Here is a 17,752-nt window from a genome sequence, read left to right as displayed (position 1 = left end):
TGGTACCTACCTACTCTCGGCGATGGGCGTCATTTGAATTGATTGCTATTTTGCTTTAGCGGCTTTGACGCCTAAATCGTCACTCCAACACTCGGGCAAAGTAAGCCGCCCTGCTGCTGCTGCTGCGCTGCACGCAATTATATTGGATGCGCCTCGGGACAGCCGCTACGGAGCGCCATTCGTCGTCTGACAGCCCTTTGATGCCCATTAAGTTTCCGCCTCATTTCGTTTTTTTTTCTTCTCGTCCCTTTCCGGTGCACTTCGTGACGTCCTCTGTCGCACTCTCCCCTTCTGCCTTGTCATCAGTTCTGGTCTTGTTTCCTTCGCCCTTGTCGAGCATTTGTGCCGCATGCTCGTGGCCGCCTCGCCGCCTACATTCCTGCGCGGACGAGACACATACGACGACGACGTCGACGACGACTGGGACCTAACCAACGATTCTCCAATTTCCATCATCTGATCGGCCTGGCCCTTCTGCGTCCTGCACCGCCCCCCCTCTGTCGCTTGCAATCTCCGTTTCGGCACGCGAGCACGAGACCTGGAGGCACCGCGTAAAGTGCCAGCGAAATCCCACCTCGCCGGCCCCAAACTGACCTGCGCTGCGCTGCGCTGCCTCGACAGGGCCTGTATCCTGCCTCCATCGACGCCCTCGTCGTGCGCCGTATTACTGTGCGGTGCAACCACTCTCTCCGTCTGCTCCCACCCTCGCCGAGAACCCGCGAGCTTGTCAAGACGGGTCATTGACTTTGGCCCGGCCACCGTTTGGGGGTGTACAGCTGCCCAAGAATCAGAACTGGAATCGCCTCCCGTTCCAAGGGCGGCTGACGACGCCACGATAGCGAGCACGTCGAGCCGTGAAATGCATCTCTCTTTGGCCCTGCAGAACCCACAGTCCAGAGTTTGAAATAGACCCCGGTCTATCCAAGATGAGAGAACCCATGGATGGCGTAAGCCACGATGATGCAAAAAGCACCCGCAGCCTGAGAATGGATCTGGACGAGAGGGCGACCGAATGCCCAGACGACATCGAAATGCAGCAGGACGACCCAGGCGACGGCAGCTTTCCATCCCCAATGACCACGTCCATGGTGGCCTCGTTTCTCAACACAACCTCGAGTCCCGTCTCTCCCGGTCCGTCAAGCCCATCCTTCCAGATGGCCAAGAGCACGTCCTTTGTCCCGCCCGCGCGGCCCAGCAGCACCCCGTTCCCGCACCCCGAAACTCGAAACCCCCAGATTTGCTGCCTGGATGATTCAGAGTCCAGCTCCGATGGCAGCGGCTGGGACAAGTCCTCGACCGAGCCAGTTGACGCTGCCTCGGGAAGACCGCTCGCGCGGCATTTCGACGAACTACCCACCGAAGTCCATGAGGCGATCCTCGACCACATATTCGGATACTGTGTGTCTGCTACGTCGAGAAGCACAATGAGGATCTCGAGTCTGACCAGGGGCTGGAGCACGGCTCTTCGCCATTCGCGGAGGCGAGAGCTCACTGCGCTGGCTCTGGTCAACCGCGTGTGGAGGATACTGGTCCAGCAGCGGCTATTCCGCCATATCAAGCTCAAGGCGACGCTTGATTCCATCACCGGCGCAATGGACTTCTTGATCGAGCGACCCCATCTTGCGGAGTATATCAAGCACATTGAGATCTGGTTCCCCGTTTTCCAGCCGACATACGGGCCGTTCGCCTTGTCCAATACTCTCACGCTTCCCACCGTGACGACAGACGGGCTCACCAATGCCACATACACGTTGCCGGGAGACAACTGCACCCTCGATCAAGTATTTCTGTTTGTCGCCGCTACACTTCCAGCGACCAAAGTGCTCACGCTGGAAGGCGGAGAGCGGCGCAAGGCACCCGGAGTGGTCCATTTCGACATGAGCACGGGCCCGCCCATCGAGGAACGGCGGCTGGAGCCTCTCGACTCGGTGCGCACTCTGGTGACCAAGGGCCAGTGGAATCTCATGAGGGACGACGAGGACTTCAAATATCTCATGAGGGCATTGCCCAACCTAGAGGAGTGGCAAGGATCCTACAGCAAGCCAAAGTCCAAGACCTACATCACAGCAGCAGAGTTTATGCCGTTCTTGCCCAAGCATGTCACGAACCTGAATCTATGCATGGAAAGCGACTACCGCCGAGAGGGAGTGATGCCGTCCTTTTACTACAAAGTTGTTCAAAAGGCTCATCTCTGTTCCAGCTTGGCCTTTGTCTTACCATCGCTGGAACACTTTGTATATACCGGCCGCATCTGTCACCATTTCTTTTATGATGCAGCGCGTTATGCAGAGCACCAGACAACGAACCTCAGATCCGTTGACATCACCGTCAAGAACTGCTGCCGCCAGTCCTTTAGCTTCCACGACTCCGGTTCTGGGATCCAGGACATGGCGTTCATTGACGCTTTTGAGAAGCTGGTCCTCTCTGCGGTCCGCTCGATGGAGATATTCAAGAAGCTGGAATACCTGAGGATTCGATTCGTCGATTTAGGTAATTTTTTTTTATCTTTGCCTTGCCAATACTCCCTCACTCAAGTACGACTGCCGGTTGCTAACCCTATTATCAACAGATTCCGTCTTGCCGCCGCTCAACCCCTTTTTCTTGGTGCAGGGTGGAAAGTGCACTGGGGTATGGAGCGACGTTATTCTCACCGAAATGAACAGGGTTCGGCCTGATGTCACATTTCCCGGGCTGAGCGACAGCTTCGGCAATATCGTCTACAGTAAGGATGGTCGGATGATTATTGCCCCTGAGCCTTCCAAGACGCGCATCACCTCTCTCAAGCTGGCCAATTACCGATCGCTTGCAACTCGGATTACGATTCAGTAGCCACCGAGCCATCCACGAAGGGTGACCAAATCGTGAGCAAGTCACATCAGAGATCTGCATAGAAGTTTTCTCATCTTCATTTTTTGGAGCAGGTTGCAAGCAAAGCAAAAGTCGACCTAGGTTCATGTTATGGATTGCATATGCCGAAGAAAAGCGTCCATTTCTTCTCTTCTTTCTCTCTCTTTTTCTCTCCAGGCGTTTGCGACCTTTCACATCAGCACAAGGCGAGATTGCAGGATTTGAATTCTGTCCGTGATCTCGGCTCATTTTCTGTTCTTTTTTTTTTTTTCTTTCCTAGTCGGATTTTCATACCCAGGAACAGTCGAATAATACGAACAAAGCTTGGAGTTGGGTTGTTACTCGCATATAGGGTTCGGGGCCGCGATTTGGGTTTGAGCGCACTGCTGCTTTTGAACGCCATGATAGGGTAACATCTTGGCGTTTGGCATCTCAGAGAAGGGGGGGAGGACGTGATTTGCAACGAGATTGAGAGATATTGGGCCAAAGTTTAGGTCGATACCCGTAATGAGATTTCTGGTATCCTATGCCGTCAATTATCATGCGCATTCACATGCTTTTTACTGTGGAATCTTTAGCAAGCCTGGTCATGGAAGAACATTGTGTCCCAAAGAGTAAAAAGGCTTTTAAAAATGCTCTTGTTCCTTCAGGGGATGGGTTCTCTTTTATTGCTAAAGCACTCTATGAAGTATGCACCTTCTGAATGCTCCTCTCCGCCCCATCGCTGATGATGATGCCCAATATCCAGCAGTTGATGAGGAAGAAGGCCAATGAGGCGAGCCATAACCCAGGAAAGAAGGTGCTAACCCCCAAGAATTCCAGCTCGTACCCTTGCTGTAACCAAGCAGCCTGGCCCAGGACCCAAAGTAGCAGTGCGGTGATGCCGCGCCTGGGGTCACGCAGCATGGATGATCCAGGAAGATAGAGAGGCAGAAAGATCATATACCAGAGGAAGTACTACAGCAAGAACAGACAAGAAGAGAGGTAAGTTGTGAGTTACTGGAAGCATCGAAAGGAAAGAGTAAATAGGGGAGGCGGGCCGGCTTACCTGTGAAGTGCAGACCTTGTTAAAGGTGACAAAGGCAAAAGTCTGTGCCATCATGGACGTGGCGAGATCCTTCTTGGCGAGGACAAAGGGGATGAGGAGGCACGAGAGGAGCAGCTGGGGGAGGAAGGCATGGAGGGAGCTGGAGGACGGGTTGGCGGAGGCGAGGTAGAGGTAGATGTTGTACGGGGAGAAGTTGTGGCGGTGGTCGATGCGGGTGACGTGGTGGAAGTAGGAATGGGTGAGAAAGGGGGTGCCGTAGCTGGGGAGAGGGGTGTTAGTGAGTTGCCCGTTGCTGTCGTAGACGATTGATGACGGGGGCTTGGGAAGAAGAAAGGGGGGAAGGAAGAGAAAGAGGAGACGTACATGTAGTACATGAGAACGTTGAGTCCCATAAAGGTTGATAGGCTGATGAGCGTAAGCTTTATCCTCTCGGGAGAGACGAGGCGTAGTACAGCCTCCGCGAGCGCCGCTGGAGGCTTCGACGTCTTCTTCTTGCCCAGATGCTCATCGTCCATCCACCAGATGATGGCCGGCGCATAAATGAAAGGGTATATCTTGAAGTGCACGCTCAATCCCAAAATCAAGCCGGCCACCCCGATCCTCCTCCCCTCCACAGCCCACAGCAGCGCCATGGTCAAGACGCCCAGCAAGCCCTCCGAGCTGCCCCTGGTGCTGATCGTGGCGACCATCGGGTTCCACAGCCAGATGGCGGCAAACGCGCCGGCCCGCTCGGCGCTCATCCCGCGCTGTTTCCGGAGGACCCTGACGATGAGCCATCCGGCGAGCAGGTCCGCGAGCGCGAAGACGACCTTGCCGAAGGAGAAGAGGCGCGGGCTGGCGGTGGGGACGAGGAGCCAGGCGAGGAGGGGCGTGTAGCGGTACGTTTCCCGGGCGTAGGGGCTGAGGCCGCGGGAGACGGAGCGGGCGGCGTCGGTGAAGACGAGGTAGTCGATGTCGGTGTACTTGACGGCGGAGTGGGCGTCTTGCCAGGTGCCGTAGAGGAGGAGGACGAGGCGGAGGAGGGCGGCGAGGGAGAAGAGGGGGGCTGGGCGGAAGAGGGTGGTGAGGAGTGAGGGGGGCATCTTCCTTAATCAAGTTGTTCTTGTCGTCGTTGTTGAGAGAGGGATTGGTATGAGGGTGAGGCGAGATGAGAGGTGAGTTGAGTGAGGCTCTATAAAGGACAGCGTGTTGTGATGGTGGAGGAAGCGCAGGGGAGCATGGTTCCTAGTTGTGAGGCTGTAACTGAAGCAGCTCCAAGTAATATCTTGTCGAGTTGGATATAGAGTGAAGATTGGTCAATTAAAGGTTGTGTGTCTCTCTGGAGGGCTGGCCTCATTCCAAGTGTTTGTCTGAAGCTGACCAGATACTACTATTATGACGATAAGCTGCCTTCTGTTGCTCCTTTAGCTCTGACCTCACAAGCTTGTAAACCGCAGTGGGGCCGTAGCAAGCAGTCTGGAGCTTCTGAGTGGCTGCTCTCGACCGCCCGCGTCTCCACTCTCGACCACCAGGGCACCTCGAACCAAAACTTTTGGGGACAAGCTTCAGTTGAGAGACCTCATCAATCAATAATCGAGGCATCAGACAATAAACGACAGAGCTTTCGCGGCATTCTCACGCATCATCTTGGATTGAGAGAGAGCAGCACCATGGCCGGAGGCACTAAGAGAGACTACGATGGTAACGCTCGCAAAAAGACGCCGCAGCAGCCGCGGGGCCGATTCCACGCCATGTTTGAGAATATCCGGGATGAGCTGGACGAGCATTACGATCGCAGAGAGAGAGTCATCAAGGCGTCCAGAGACGTGACGGCCCAGAGCAAGAAGATGTCAGTCATGATTATTAGGATCAATGTCAATTCTTCTCATACATGAATGACCGCCAAGCTCATACTGTCCAATAGCATTTTCACATTACAAAGGTATACATACTCATGAGGAGAGCTCGACTCTTCACCAGTCCCTCGTTGACTTAAATCAATACAGGGTCAAAGAACTCAACAAGGACTTCCCGGATGACATACAGCAAGACGTCGACACGCGCCTCAAGGAAATCGCAAAGCTCCTCTCGCCCATCGTCGCAGACGTGCAGTCCATCAATCGCTACCGCTACGGCTACTCCCTCAGATGCCTAGAGGAGCTCGTCGAGGCGCTCTCCTTTGCGCACTACCTGCGGCACCAGAAAGTCATCACCCCAGAAGAGACTCAGGCGGCCACGCCGGCCGACATCCTGCTCACGCCACACGACTACATGTTTGGCCTGTTCGACCTCTTTGGCGAGCTCATGCGGTTCGCAACGGTCACGACGGCGCAGTCGGGCAGGCTCGTCGGCGATTATGAGAGGAACATCCTGAGCGACATACAGGAGCTTGGGTGCTCGTTTGAGATGCTGCCGCAGATGCCGACCAAGGACTTTAAGGGCAAGATGGAGGTCATGCGGCAGAGCATCAACAAGGTCGAGAAGCTGGGCTACGGGCTGGTTGTCAGGGGGAGCGAGCGGCCCAAGGGGTGGGTTCCTGATATGAAGGATGATGTTCCCCGACCTGCATCGCCTGTGTGAGGGAGGAATGGAGTGGGTTTGTTGTTTCCTTTTGCTTCTAGTTATGTTGTGCGTTACATTGCTGTTTGTTCATTGTCGACATAATCTTTGAGTTGTCAGGGAGCTGTATGCGTCATAGTATGGCAATTTGTCCTTGGATTTTCCACATGACGCGCGTTCATTCTAGTCATAATACAGTATTCGGACGGAGAGCATCTGTGGTAGGTAAATATGGATTATGCCGCCCTCTCTGTTCGTGGCATACTGACAGGATCGGCTTTCTTGGTCTTCACAAATCGTGCTTCGAGCCGGAGATTGGAAGCCATTCATACGTCGAGGGTAAAGTGCACAGGTAGTTCGGGAGACGGGATGCAGGGTATGGTGGAAGGTACCGATTAACCTTTCTATGGCTGGCAGTTCAACGCCAATATGTTGGCAGAGAACAAGAGACATACTCATGCCTTAGAAACTCAGCATGGTTCCCATCAAAACTGCTGACTGTCCCCCTCAAAATGTCCGTGTATCGCAATACTAACCATTAGAAGCACAAAGGCGTCGCCCCAAAGTCAAACACTTCGACCAGGCGCATATCTTGCTGAGTTAGATTTTCCCCTGTATCTCTCCGTCTTCACAGACAACACGCGAAATATCGGACAAAAGATACCAGCGTGACCAAACACCTCTCGAGGCAGAATCAGGCTCTGCCACCGCTCACCGACTTGCCAGCTGCGAGAATCTGAGCACATGATTCTCACATCACTCATGACGTTTTCGACGTGCGCACGCACAGCGTTGAGCATCACCTTCGGAAGGATAAAATTAACTCTCCGGGTTCTCTCCCCTTCTTCTTCTTCTTCTTCTTCTTCTTCTCCCTCCTCCTTTCTCTTTCCCCTCTCACCTCTTTTAGTTCCTCCTCCTACCCACCCAACTCAACGCCAACACGCAACTTGTTGAGTCTGTGGCTCTCCTTGAGCTATACCTCATCAACAGCGATAAAGTAAAGCCTCTCATTGCCGCTCGAAACCTTCTCTTATCAACTGGTAGCTCTGCCGAGACTTCAGTTTCTCTTAAATCGCGGTAGAGAGATGGTTGAGGTGGCTTGACCTTGGCCACAGTCGCTACGAACCTCTCTGCTCGTTCACCAATAACTTTTTTTACTCTTTGCCGCAGCGGTCCCCTACCATGGTTTGGTCTCTCTAGTTATTCCTATAAGAACAGTCATCTCCTTCCATACCAACCATCTCGACACTTTTCCTCGTCCACACATTTTCTGGCTTGACTGCCTTCTTACCATAGGCATTGGCTACACCAGTTGCGTCTGCCACCTCTTGCCCTGAATTCATACCAAGGGCTGCTCGAGGTGGTCTCTCGCCTTCATACCCAGGTGTATATACAGGACACTGTTACAAGCTCGGTTACTTGGCCTCCATCGGCTTTATGCCCTGTCGTTGCGACGGTATGGCTCCTCCTATATGTCCGCACGTCGTTTGTTGGGGCTTGAAGCTAACTCTTGAATAGATATTTCTGGCCACTGCATCCACCATGGCATCCAATGTGTGTGAGCCTCGTCCGGGTGCGCCGGTAGCCGTGAGGTGCCCTGATGTGGTATCTAGCAACGAGCAGATCCCCTCCGGTATCGTGGGAGCAAACTGCAGTCAGTCAACCTTTTCTGTGCCAGCTGAATGGCCTGGCAGAGAGGACGGGGTCGTCGCCAGAATGCACGTTGAGCATCTCGCGCCCGCAACTGTCGAGCATGATGAGCCCATCGTCTTGATCCACGGCGATTTCCACAGTGGCGATGTAAGTCTCGAGAAACACAATGACATCTTGGCGGACGATATACTGACATGTTCCGGTAGATATGGCTCACGAAGCCAGATTTCGGGACAGGATGGGCCGCGTACTTCGTCAACCGAGGTTACAGCGTATACATTGTCCATTTGCCGGGCAGCGGCTGGTCCAGCTTGCCTATTGCCGACATCTTGCCTGGCCAACTGTTGCCGAAAGCGCAGTATATGAATCCGCGAAGTGTTGAAACTCAACTTACTGCTCCCGAGAGAAACCTGATTCGAGGCGCGACCGCATGGCCGACAGCTGGTTTGCACAACAAGTGGCCCGGGGTAAGATTGTCTCCCTCCGCTATGTTGAAGTGTTAAACACGACTAACTAAAATTTCCTTGATAGACCGGCCAACCTGGCGACCCCTTCTTTCACCGGTATCATTGTACACTGCAGGTCCTTCTTGTGCAAAAGCCCCTGCGAGAAAAGCTTGCTCAAAATGGTCTCCGCAACCTCCTCGCCATCACCGGAAGGGCAATACTGATCGGACAAGGAGCCGGATGTACCGCAGCCTGGGTCGCTGCCGATGCTGTTCCAGAGCTCGTAGCCAAGGTCGTGGCTGTCGAGCCGGCCGGACCGCCAGCAGCGAGAGCTCACACTAGCTATCGTGAGGGCCGGGTGTACAGCCCATGGCTGAGCGGGGATGACAGCGTACGGAAATTTGGACTTGCTGATATCCCTCTGACCTTTGAGCCTCAGGTAACTGGGCCGGCGCTGGAGTTTGAGGCCCGCCAACTTCCCGACAACAACGGCTGCTACATGGCGCAGAGATGGAGGCCGGGAGGCGTGGCTCTGCCCAAGCCGCTCAAGGCAGGGCAGGAATCTGTGCCACAGCTGGTTCACTTGAAGAAGATGCGCCATGCAATTATCACTGCCGAAGCGAGCTCTCATTCCATGTTCGACTGGGCTACTGTGCTGTTCATGCGACAGGCCGGTGTGACGGTGGACCACATCGATCTGGCCAAGTTTGGTATTCGGGGCAACGGGCATCTAATGTTCCTTGAGACCAACAGTGATGATATTGCTGGGATTGTGGCTAACTGGATCGAGGATTTCGACGATGAGCCAGTCTCTCGCTCGCAGACAGCTTCGCTCGACCTAGACCAAGCGAACCCCCAGGTTGTAGATGCTCTCAATGGAAGCCAAGGCCAGAGCGCTCCGCCTGGTATTGGCGAGAAGCGGATACGTCAAGACTCGGATAGCAACGATGCTCTGACCTTTCCGAAACGACAAAATATTGGCTTTCAGACCACCGCGGCCGAGCACGCCCAGGCTTCGAACACAGCGCTTCAAGCACCCCTGACACAGTTGTCACAGGCTCATCAGCTGACCGACCTTGGCTATACTGGTCTTCAATCACCTGCGGCTGAATGTCCTCTGGTCGTTGCTAGCATCAGTCCGCAGAGACTCACGGCCGAATATCCTCAGGCCCAGAAGAAGTCAAGCGATTTGGGCCTGATGAGTCGTCAACATCAGGTGGTCGGACCGTCTTTATCTGATACCACTGGCCTTCAATCGCCAATGGCAGAACCTCTCCATGTCGGAAGTCAGAGTCTAGATGCAACAGCCTTTCCCGTCGAACTTCAAGACAGCCAGCCACAGGTGCTGGCCCAACCAGACGCAAGCTATCCCAGCCCGGAAATGGAAATCATTGAGGAGTTTGTCCCCTTGACGAAGTCTGTTCCCGCTGTCGAGCCTGCTCCCGTTGTCGAGTCTCTTACCATCACCGAGCCTGCTCCCGTTGTCGAGTCTCTTACCATCACCGAGCCTGCTCCCGTTGTCGAGTCTCTTACCATCACCGAGCCTGCTCCAGTCGTCAATCCTGTTACCATCACCGAGCCTGCTCCCGCCAACGAGCCTGCTCCCGCCAACGAGCCTGCTCCCGCCAACGAGCCTGCTCCCGCCGTTGAGTCTGGTCTCGTTGAAGAGTCCGCTCTCTTCCGGGAGTGTGCAGACGACTTCGAGTACAATCCACTCACCGAATACGATTCTTTTGCAGAGTTTATGGCAAACCTTGCACCAGGCGAGGAAGCCTTTTTCCCGTTCATGGGTAACTCAAGCGACCATGCTACCATGGGAGAACAACAAACCTCTCTCGATTCTCTTACCTTCGAAGACCCCTGGAAGGACCTGGGAGACTCGGAGTTCCTGAATATGTTTCAGTAGCAATGGCGGTCGAAACCAGGGCGGGTATAGAAAGTGAACCAGGCGCTTTGGGTGCACGAAATTTCTTTTCAAATATTGCTTGATCTTGCTAAGTTAGGTTCATCTGGGATTGGGATTCGGTCGTCTGGGTTTCGGCTTTTTTTTTCTTCTCCTTTCTGTTTTCTTTCGTTTCGGCGTCTTCTGCTTCATGACTTTGAAGACATTGCCAGAGATACCAAGTTCAATTTCGGGTGCGTATGGGTCAGATTATCACGGGCTTTTCACCGAGGAGTACTCCGTACTAGCACGAATACATTGCAAATATTGCTGGGACTTGATCCAATAGTCCTGACGTGAGAGGCTGTGAAGTTGTCAGTATTTGGATTGGCCGTGAGCTGAATGTAAGTCGTACCTGAGTTGCTAGGGCGATGAACGAACCGAGAGCAAGGTGCCAGAAGAGATGGTTAGCCAGAGAGGATGTCTGCTTGATGAATAATCTGGGACACTGATGCATGCTGTCTGAGGTCAGGCTGAAGATAGAGATGGAGTCACGATGCTTCCCCTAGGTGAATGACAGAAGGATCTTCACCATCTTTCCGGCAGTTGCAAGATTGTTCAAAACGATTCCACGGAGTTGTCCGTTCTTGCCTTGTAAGATGATCGTGTGGCTTGTTAAGCTTGTGTTGCCTATCGGCAGGTACGACCTGATTGGTCATATTGAGAGCAAGTGCCCGCTTTTTAGATCTTGAACACGGACGAACTCGCAACTGCCGCAACTCTCACAACTCTCAACCACTTCCACAAGTACTTAAGAGCACCTGAAGATGCACATCTTGGACACGGTCAGCATACCGACTCGTCTGCTCTTCATTGCTGTCACCACTTGATTCTTGCGCATCAACTGCAGGAGAGCGAACCGTATCCTTGCCGAGGCTCGCGCTGCACCCGTCGTCATAGGCACAGTTACAGCCATTACAGCCGATACAGCTGCCGTCATCAGTCACATCGCGATACTCCATGTTCGCAGCCATGGACACGCTGCACATTCCTCTCTTCCTGGACGACGACTCCAAATGGCAGGCCGTCCAGTCACGCGATGCCGCAGCCGATGGCTTCTTTGTCTACGGAGTCCGGACCACAAAAGTCTTCTGTCGACCAATCTGCAAGGCTAGGCTAGCTCGCCGCGCAAATGTACGCTTCTACGCTACGGGGGACGAAGCCAAAGAGAACGGCTTCAGGGCGTGCAAGCGATGCAAGCCCGAGGTGCTGGGCTTGATGCCCGAGGAGCAAGCGGTGCAGAAGATCCGGGCGTTTGTGCGGCATCGCCAGGCTGCCAGCGGCGGAGACCAAGATGTGGGCGACATGAGGATGAGCCTGAGCCAGATGGCCAAGAAGACGGGCCTTTCAAAGTGGCATTTCCATCGCGTTTTCAAGAAGTGCGTTGGCATCACCCCCGTGGAGTACCTCAGGATGCTGCGAGATGATGCCGTCAGCCTCAGTCCTGGAGCCGAGAGCGAGGGAGGACTGAGCTGGACTGATCAGCTGGGTCTGGTCAACATCGACATGGACTTTGACTTTGGATTCCTCAACGATCCGGGGGCCCTGGACGCAGTCCCGAGCGCCGATGACGCAGCAGCAGCAACCTCGCAGAGCGACTGCTCGCTATTTACATTTGACGATCTCCTAGCTTGGCCCGAGAGCATTGGAAATGAGTAATCCCGCTCGTGGCAAACCGCTCGGGACGGACTAATTTGTTCGGGCACGGATGCTTGAATTCGAGGGCCGGTGAGAGCGGATATGAGTCTATATCTCGGGATTCGGTGAATTCGACGTCTACGGGGTGGCGACTTGCTGACAGCAGGCCACGCCGCAGCGCAAATGACGGATGTGCCCGCTCGGTCTACGAAGGACTTAACAGCGCGCCATATTCCCCATGATCGCCTGGATCAGCATCTTTATAAGAGGAACAGATGAGAATGGCGAGCAGAAGAGCATCGAATCCCTTCTCACCGCATCACCGAAAAGTCCAGGTTTATAGCTTCGAAGCACTTCCGTCCAGGATCCCGCCTTGGCACCGCCGTCACTTCCCAATTGGGCAATTTGTTACTCGCGGCTGACTAAAGCCGAATTGCTGATTGGCTCGCGCTCCCTGGCAGCAGCTCCCGCCTCTCTCATATCGAAGAAGCTTGGATCACTTCAACAGCAATAAGACGTCAAGAGCCGGCCGCTTCACGCGTAAAAGATATCTCCGAAGTGCCTGATCCGAATTACCAGGTCGCCGATTGGCTCGGTCTGTTGGCGGATTGCGAGAGGGTTCCATACATGCGCATCCAGCGATCTCTCTTATAAGGGCTGTCTTGATGCATCGATCTCACAACCAGATCTCATGATAATATCGAGTTATCTCCTGCTTGCTTCCTCATCAACCTCCTCACATTCTTGGGCCGATTCACATCGTTTTACCTGCTCATCATCATTGATCATAATTGCCTGATTCACATTGGCCATCATTTATACCACCCTAGCCACTCCCATGTCCGGCGGCCCTCTCCGCTGTAACGTGCAACACAACAACGAAGAGGAAAAAATAAGCACAGACACCATGTCACAGCCTCCATCAGAATCATCCCCTCTACTACCCGCAGAGCCTGCCATAGAGCGGCCCTGGGACAACAAGTCCATCATTCAGCCCGACTCGTCCTCAATAACCTCGTCTGTATCCTCAAGCATGGACCTCACAGACGTCCTCCGCGATGTCATCATCGGCTTCTCAGACGGCCTGACAGTGCCATTCGCCCTCACGGCGGGCCTCTCCAGCCTCGGCAGCACAAAGCTCGTCATCATGGGCGGCATGGCCGAGCTCTTCTCCGGCATGATCAGCATGGGCCTGGGCGCCTATCTCGCCGCCGTCACCGAGCGGGACCACTACAACTCGGAGGAGCAGCGCGAGCTCAGCCTCGTCGACTGCAGCCTGCCCCAGGAGCAGCGAGACGACATCTTTTGCATCTTGGAGCAGTACAACATCTCCCGGCAGGCCGCCGCCCCCCTGGTGGAGGAGCTCTGCAAGAACCGCGAGCAGTGGATTCGCTTCCGCATGGACTTTTCGCTGCGCCTTGAGAAGCCAAACATTCACCGTGCCTGGATCTCTGGCCTCACCATGGGTCTAAGTTACTTCGTCGGCGGCCTGATTCCCATGATTCCGTATTTCGTCATGAGCAAGGTTGGCGACGCCCTCTTCGTCTCCATTGCCGTCACGGTCGTCATCCTCCTAGGCTTTGGATACGTCAAGAATTACGTCGCCATCAGGAACCACAGGGCTGGTCTATGGGGCGCTATTCAGACGCTGATCATAGGCGTCCTGGCTGCTGGGACGAGTTATGTTCTTGTTAAGGCGCTCGACAGGACGGATGTCTGAAGGGCATTGTTGCGTTATTACTCTTGTACTATATCATCTGTGAGGGGGCATATACATGCATTCTGGCGTTTGGGACGGGGAAGCGTGTGGAGGGCAAAAGCGGAAACAGCACGCTGGCGTTCAATGGTTGCATATTTCTTCCTAGCGATATGATAAACATGAATCACGATTTAACTCCTTTCTAACCCATCTCTTGCCGAACCCTGGTCCTACCACTATCGTACTCAGTGAAGAGTTGTCCTCTCCTTGATCATCTTGCTCCAACTTGACGCAGATCTGTTGTGTGAGATAATAGAGAAAAAGTTGTAACATTGTTGTTCATTTTTGCATGTAGATACAGCTTCTATACTTCATGTTATCTGCTAATACCTATTTACACGTCTAATAGTATACAATTACTCGGACTACCTAAGCAGCTTGTCCCATCTGCATCCACATCGCTGGCAGCGAAAATGACAACCCCCTCCCCTCACAACAGCAAATGCAAATGCAAATACACGCTTAACGACTTTTGTTGTTCGGCCTAAGGAATGCAAAAATCTATCCAGCTGCCCAGGTAGTCCAGCCTGTTACCCTGGTGCTCCTGATTCTTGTAAATCTCCTCAAACTCGGCAAAGTTGAGCCTGCCCCAGCCTCCTCGCTCGGCCGCCTGCTGCTCGGCCATGTTGAGCTTCTTCCATCTCCGCAGCGTCTTGATGGATGGTTCGCTGGAGATCTTCTTCGACGCTGGCGGCTTCTCCGCGTCCGTCTTGGCCCCGTCCTTAGAGGGCTCCTTCTCCTTGCGTTTGGACGAGGACGATGGCAGGGGTAGCGGAGCCGCGGGGACGCTGTTGGGACGGAACTGTGGGAGAGTAGGGTCGCGATGCTCGTCTTCGGCTTCGTCAAGAGACTCAGACTCGGATTCGGTGGTCTCGCCCTCGGCCGGATTCGAGGAGTGTTCGCCAGCCTCGAGAGCATTCTCTTCCCGTATGATTTCTTCTACAATACTAATCTCGACAGCATTCCGGGGCTCCTGATGGCTCGAGTCAAGCATGTATCCGGATTCTTCCAGAAGCTCCTCGAGTGTCTTGTGTCGAGGCGACTTCTCGGCATAAACCGACACGTCTTCTTGTGGGGCGTCGTTGCCATTTTCCGTCTTATCATCGGCGAGGCTAACGGCGTCGATTTCGGCTTTGTACTTGACTCGTTGCTCCTTGGTTGCGGCTGCCTGAACCGCAAGGTCTTCAGCTTGTTTGAAGATGATATCAAGAAGCTCGTTAAATGCCTGTTGCGTGACCTGGTAGAGGATTTCCTTGCCGGCGTCCTTTTCAGCGACGGGAATTCCTAGCCCCGCCCAGCGCTCAGGTTGACTCGCGAAAGACGCCGAGGTGTCGGATTGAGTCTCTATGTCGCTCGTGTCTTCTGCCAGACGAGCCTTGGAGCTGGAGCGAGAGTGCGCCGATGCAATGTGCGGGCTCGCCCTTTTGGAACTTTCTCCCATGATGCCCGATGTCTCAAGAATGTCCTCTTCCTCTTCCCATTGCGAGGGTGGCTCTCCACCTTCCTCCTCGTCTAGGTAGAAGTGCCTCCTCTTCCACCTCTCATGGAGTTGGCGGCGAGCAAGATCCTGACGTCGGCGTGTCATGCGGGGGCCGTGTTGACGATAGTGGTTGACATAGCTTGCTCTGATTTCGCTTTCTGTTGGGATCCTCTCGGTTGTCCGAAAGACACTGGTGAAGTCGTGCCGTTGCGCTGGTGGATGGTCAACATTGTCATGGTCGTCGTCTGCTTCCCTGTCCTCCGTGGCGTCGTCTTCCGATGTCTCGTCTGTAGCGTTGTCATCGAGCCCATTGTTGCCTGCTATCGCACCAGGTAACTCGTCGAGACTAGCGGGCGGGTGCATCAGGGCCAAGAAGTATGCTCGGTCAACGTCGTTGGAAGTCAGGGTACGAACCGTACGCCAGTTGGTATCTACATCATCCGTGGGCGGCATCCGTCGACGAGAGTACGGGTCGGTGTCGTAAGCAAAGAGGTTGGTCAGAATCTCATCTCGGTCAGCCGTGTCGCTGGTGTCGGGCACGACGGCGTCCTCCATCCCAACGTCAATCTCAACATGTCCGTCGGGATACAGAGTCTTGCCGCTGAATGCCAGGGGCCCGTCTGCTGTCGGAACTCTGCCCTCTCGCCCAAAGAGGCTGCTTAGGGGTTGGCGGCTGGCGACGAGTTGCTGAGCTTCGGAGCTGGCGAGCAGCTGATCTTCGAGACCATCGAGAATATCCTTGTGCATCTGCTTGTAAAGGACGTAGTAGGCTCTGAACATGCGAAGGAAGTCACGCCTGTCGACGAAGCCGTCGCCGTCGAGGTCGTACCCATCGAAGACTTTCCTAAGCTTGTCTTTTCGTTTACGGTATGACAAGCCTCGCAGGAATTCAGAGAAGCCTATCAAGTCATCTTTGTTGTCGTCGTAAAAGGCAAACATGCGGTCATGAATCAGGTTAGGAGAAGCATGGCGCGAGCCACCCGTCGGCACAAGGCATCGCTCAAAGGTCTTGCGATCCATGGCAATGCCGAGCTCACTGGGGTCGTCTCGCCACTCGGTGTTTGCCATGAAGGTCCATTGTTCCCAAAAAGCCTCGAGCTCCGGCCGTTCGAATCCCGTTTCCCGTGTCAGCTTTGTGATGAGGGCTCTCGGCAAGTTACGCCGGCAGCTGTCGGGATCTCCGGTGTACCACACGGGTTGCATCTGCCTGGGGCCAAACGGGGGCGCGGGTATCCGAATCTTGTAGAAGATGTGTGTCTTGATATGCACGCCCTGGGACTCGCACGTCTCGCAGAGGTCGAAGTCGGCGCAGTTGGCACAGCGGTAGCGAACCCCACGGATGGGGACCATGCCGCACGAGTTACACTGGCATCCCCGGTGGACGCAGCCGTTGCGCTTGGCATTGTCCTCCGACACCCGGAAGAGAAGGCTGACGATGTTATGGCCAGCTCGCTGCTGGGGAGGATAATTGCTCGGATCGTTCCACCATTCTTCGTTGGCGGGCTCTACGACGGTCTCGCCGTCACCCACGGGCTGTGCGGCCGGGACGTCTTGAGTCTCCGCGTGGTCGGCATTTTCCGCGTTTTCGTCGGGGGGCAGCTCGGAGGAGGAAGAGCTGTCGCTGTGTCTGTGTCCGCGGGATCGCCGCCTGCTTCGGCGGACGGCGTTGCTTCTGTGAAGGCCGCTGCCAGGCAAAGCAGTATCTGGCGCGGTGCGAAGCCGGTTCTGATAGGCGTAGTACCCGATCGAGGCTGCGGCGACGGCCGAGACAAGAGCAACAGCGATTCGCGGCCGAGTGAGAGACTCGGCCGATGGAGTCGAGAGCCACATGGCTATTGTTGTAGCATCGTGGCCGCCAGGGTCGAAAGGGCGGCTATTCCGCTGGTCGAAGAATGGCGAGAGTTGATTGCTAAAAAGCGGCACGATTCCGATGTGTCGAAGAGATGATGCCGATCGGAGCTCTGTGGATGCTGCTATCCGTAAGCCACAGTCGTTCTCTCAGCTGGTGCTATACTGTTGGTTGTCGAGCCTGGTCCGACGGATTGGTTCTTGGTTACCTTAGACTTTGGTGGTGGAAGATGGAGGAGAGGCTGAGGCGTCGTGTTAGAAATCCGATGGCGAGCACCACATGCGTAACAAGTGCGTGCGTGCAGGTGCTCCAAGGCTCCAGTTGCCACCAGTGAACAGCTCCCCGCTGGAGATTTAGCGGTTCCAGCAGCTAGGCGCCAGCCGCAGATGCGCTGAAAGCCACTGAAACTCTCCACTCCACCGCCATGTACTGTAGGTATGTAGAGCCGAGAAAGCACCACCAGCAGCAGCGCATCATACTAGGTACTAGGTAGGTACATGTGCTGTAGCACAAAGCGGGCTTAGCGCTGGGACCCGGCCATCCCACCTATCA

The 17,752-nt window shown here is 54.7% G+C and overlaps 7 protein-coding genes across 7 annotated transcripts; 5 read left to right on the top strand and 2 right to left on the bottom strand.

Moving 5' to 3' along the window:
* Positions 1 to 1,031: 1,031 nt before the first annotated feature.
* On the top strand, positions 1,032 to 3,125 carry TRIREDRAFT_79466 (uncharacterized protein; the record flags this gene model as incomplete). Its single annotated transcript, XM_006966791.1, has 3 exons — positions 1,032 to 2,490; positions 2,570 to 2,862; positions 2,945 to 3,125. 2 exons carry the CDS (start codon positions 1,032 to 1,034, stop codon positions 2,827 to 2,829), a joined length of 1,719 nt encoding a protein of 572 aa, XP_006966853.1. The 3' UTR covers positions 2,830 to 2,862; positions 2,945 to 3,125.
* Positions 3,126 to 3,528: 403 nt separating this feature from the next.
* On the bottom strand, positions 3,529 to 4,977 carry TRIREDRAFT_64543 (glycosyltransferase family 50; the record flags this gene model as incomplete). The annotated part of the gene is made up of 3 exons (XM_006966685.1): positions 3,529 to 3,804; positions 3,896 to 4,154; positions 4,259 to 4,977. The coding sequence occupies 3 exons, from the start codon at positions 4,975 to 4,977 to the stop codon at positions 3,529 to 3,531; spliced, it is 1,254 nt and encodes a 417-aa protein (XP_006966747.1).
* Positions 4,978 to 5,544: 567 nt separating this feature from the next.
* Positions 5,545 to 6,454, top strand: TRIREDRAFT_64625 (uncharacterized protein; the record flags this gene model as incomplete). The annotated part of the gene is made up of 3 exons (XM_006966790.1): positions 5,545 to 5,723; positions 5,799 to 5,816; positions 5,881 to 6,454. 3 exons carry the CDS (start codon positions 5,545 to 5,547, stop codon positions 6,452 to 6,454), a joined length of 771 nt encoding a protein of 256 aa, XP_006966852.1.
* A 2,460-nt stretch (positions 6,455 to 8,914) lies between these two features.
* Positions 8,915 to 9,322, top strand: TRIREDRAFT_33811 (uncharacterized protein; the record flags this gene model as incomplete). The annotated part of the gene is made up of 1 exon (XM_006966659.1): positions 8,915 to 9,322. A coding segment is annotated over one exon (408 nt), but the record flags the coding sequence as incomplete, so codon positions are not given.
* A 2,124-nt stretch (positions 9,323 to 11,446) lies between these two features.
* TRIREDRAFT_64672 (uncharacterized protein) lies at positions 11,447 to 12,133 on the top strand (the record flags this gene model as incomplete). The annotated part of the gene is made up of 1 exon (XM_006966789.1): positions 11,447 to 12,133. One exon carries the CDS (start codon positions 11,447 to 11,449, stop codon positions 12,131 to 12,133), a length of 687 nt encoding a protein of 228 aa, XP_006966851.1.
* Positions 12,134 to 13,034: 901 nt separating this feature from the next.
* Positions 13,035 to 13,772, top strand: TRIREDRAFT_41590 (uncharacterized protein; the record flags this gene model as incomplete). Its single annotated transcript, XM_006966663.1, has 1 exon — positions 13,035 to 13,772. A coding segment is annotated over one exon (738 nt), but the record flags the coding sequence as incomplete, so codon positions are not given.
* A 511-nt stretch (positions 13,773 to 14,283) lies between these two features.
* On the bottom strand, positions 14,284 to 17,281 carry TRIREDRAFT_79464 (uncharacterized protein). The gene has a single exon (XM_006966684.1). It carries the CDS (start codon positions 17,179 to 17,181, stop codon positions 14,356 to 14,358), a length of 2,826 nt encoding a protein of 941 aa, XP_006966746.1. The 5' UTR covers positions 17,182 to 17,281; the 3' UTR covers positions 14,284 to 14,355.
* Between the last annotated feature and the right edge of the window lie 471 nt (positions 17,282 to 17,752).

This window comes from Trichoderma reesei (genome assembly GCF_000167675.1).
Source record: "Trichoderma reesei QM6a unplaced genomic scaffold TRIREscaffold_14, whole genome shotgun sequence".
In the NCBI taxonomy this organism is placed as follows: domain Eukaryota; kingdom Fungi; phylum Ascomycota; class Sordariomycetes; order Hypocreales; family Hypocreaceae; genus Trichoderma; species Trichoderma reesei.
Note: the sequence above shows the minus strand (reverse complement) of the source record. Positions and strands in the feature narration are given on the sequence as shown.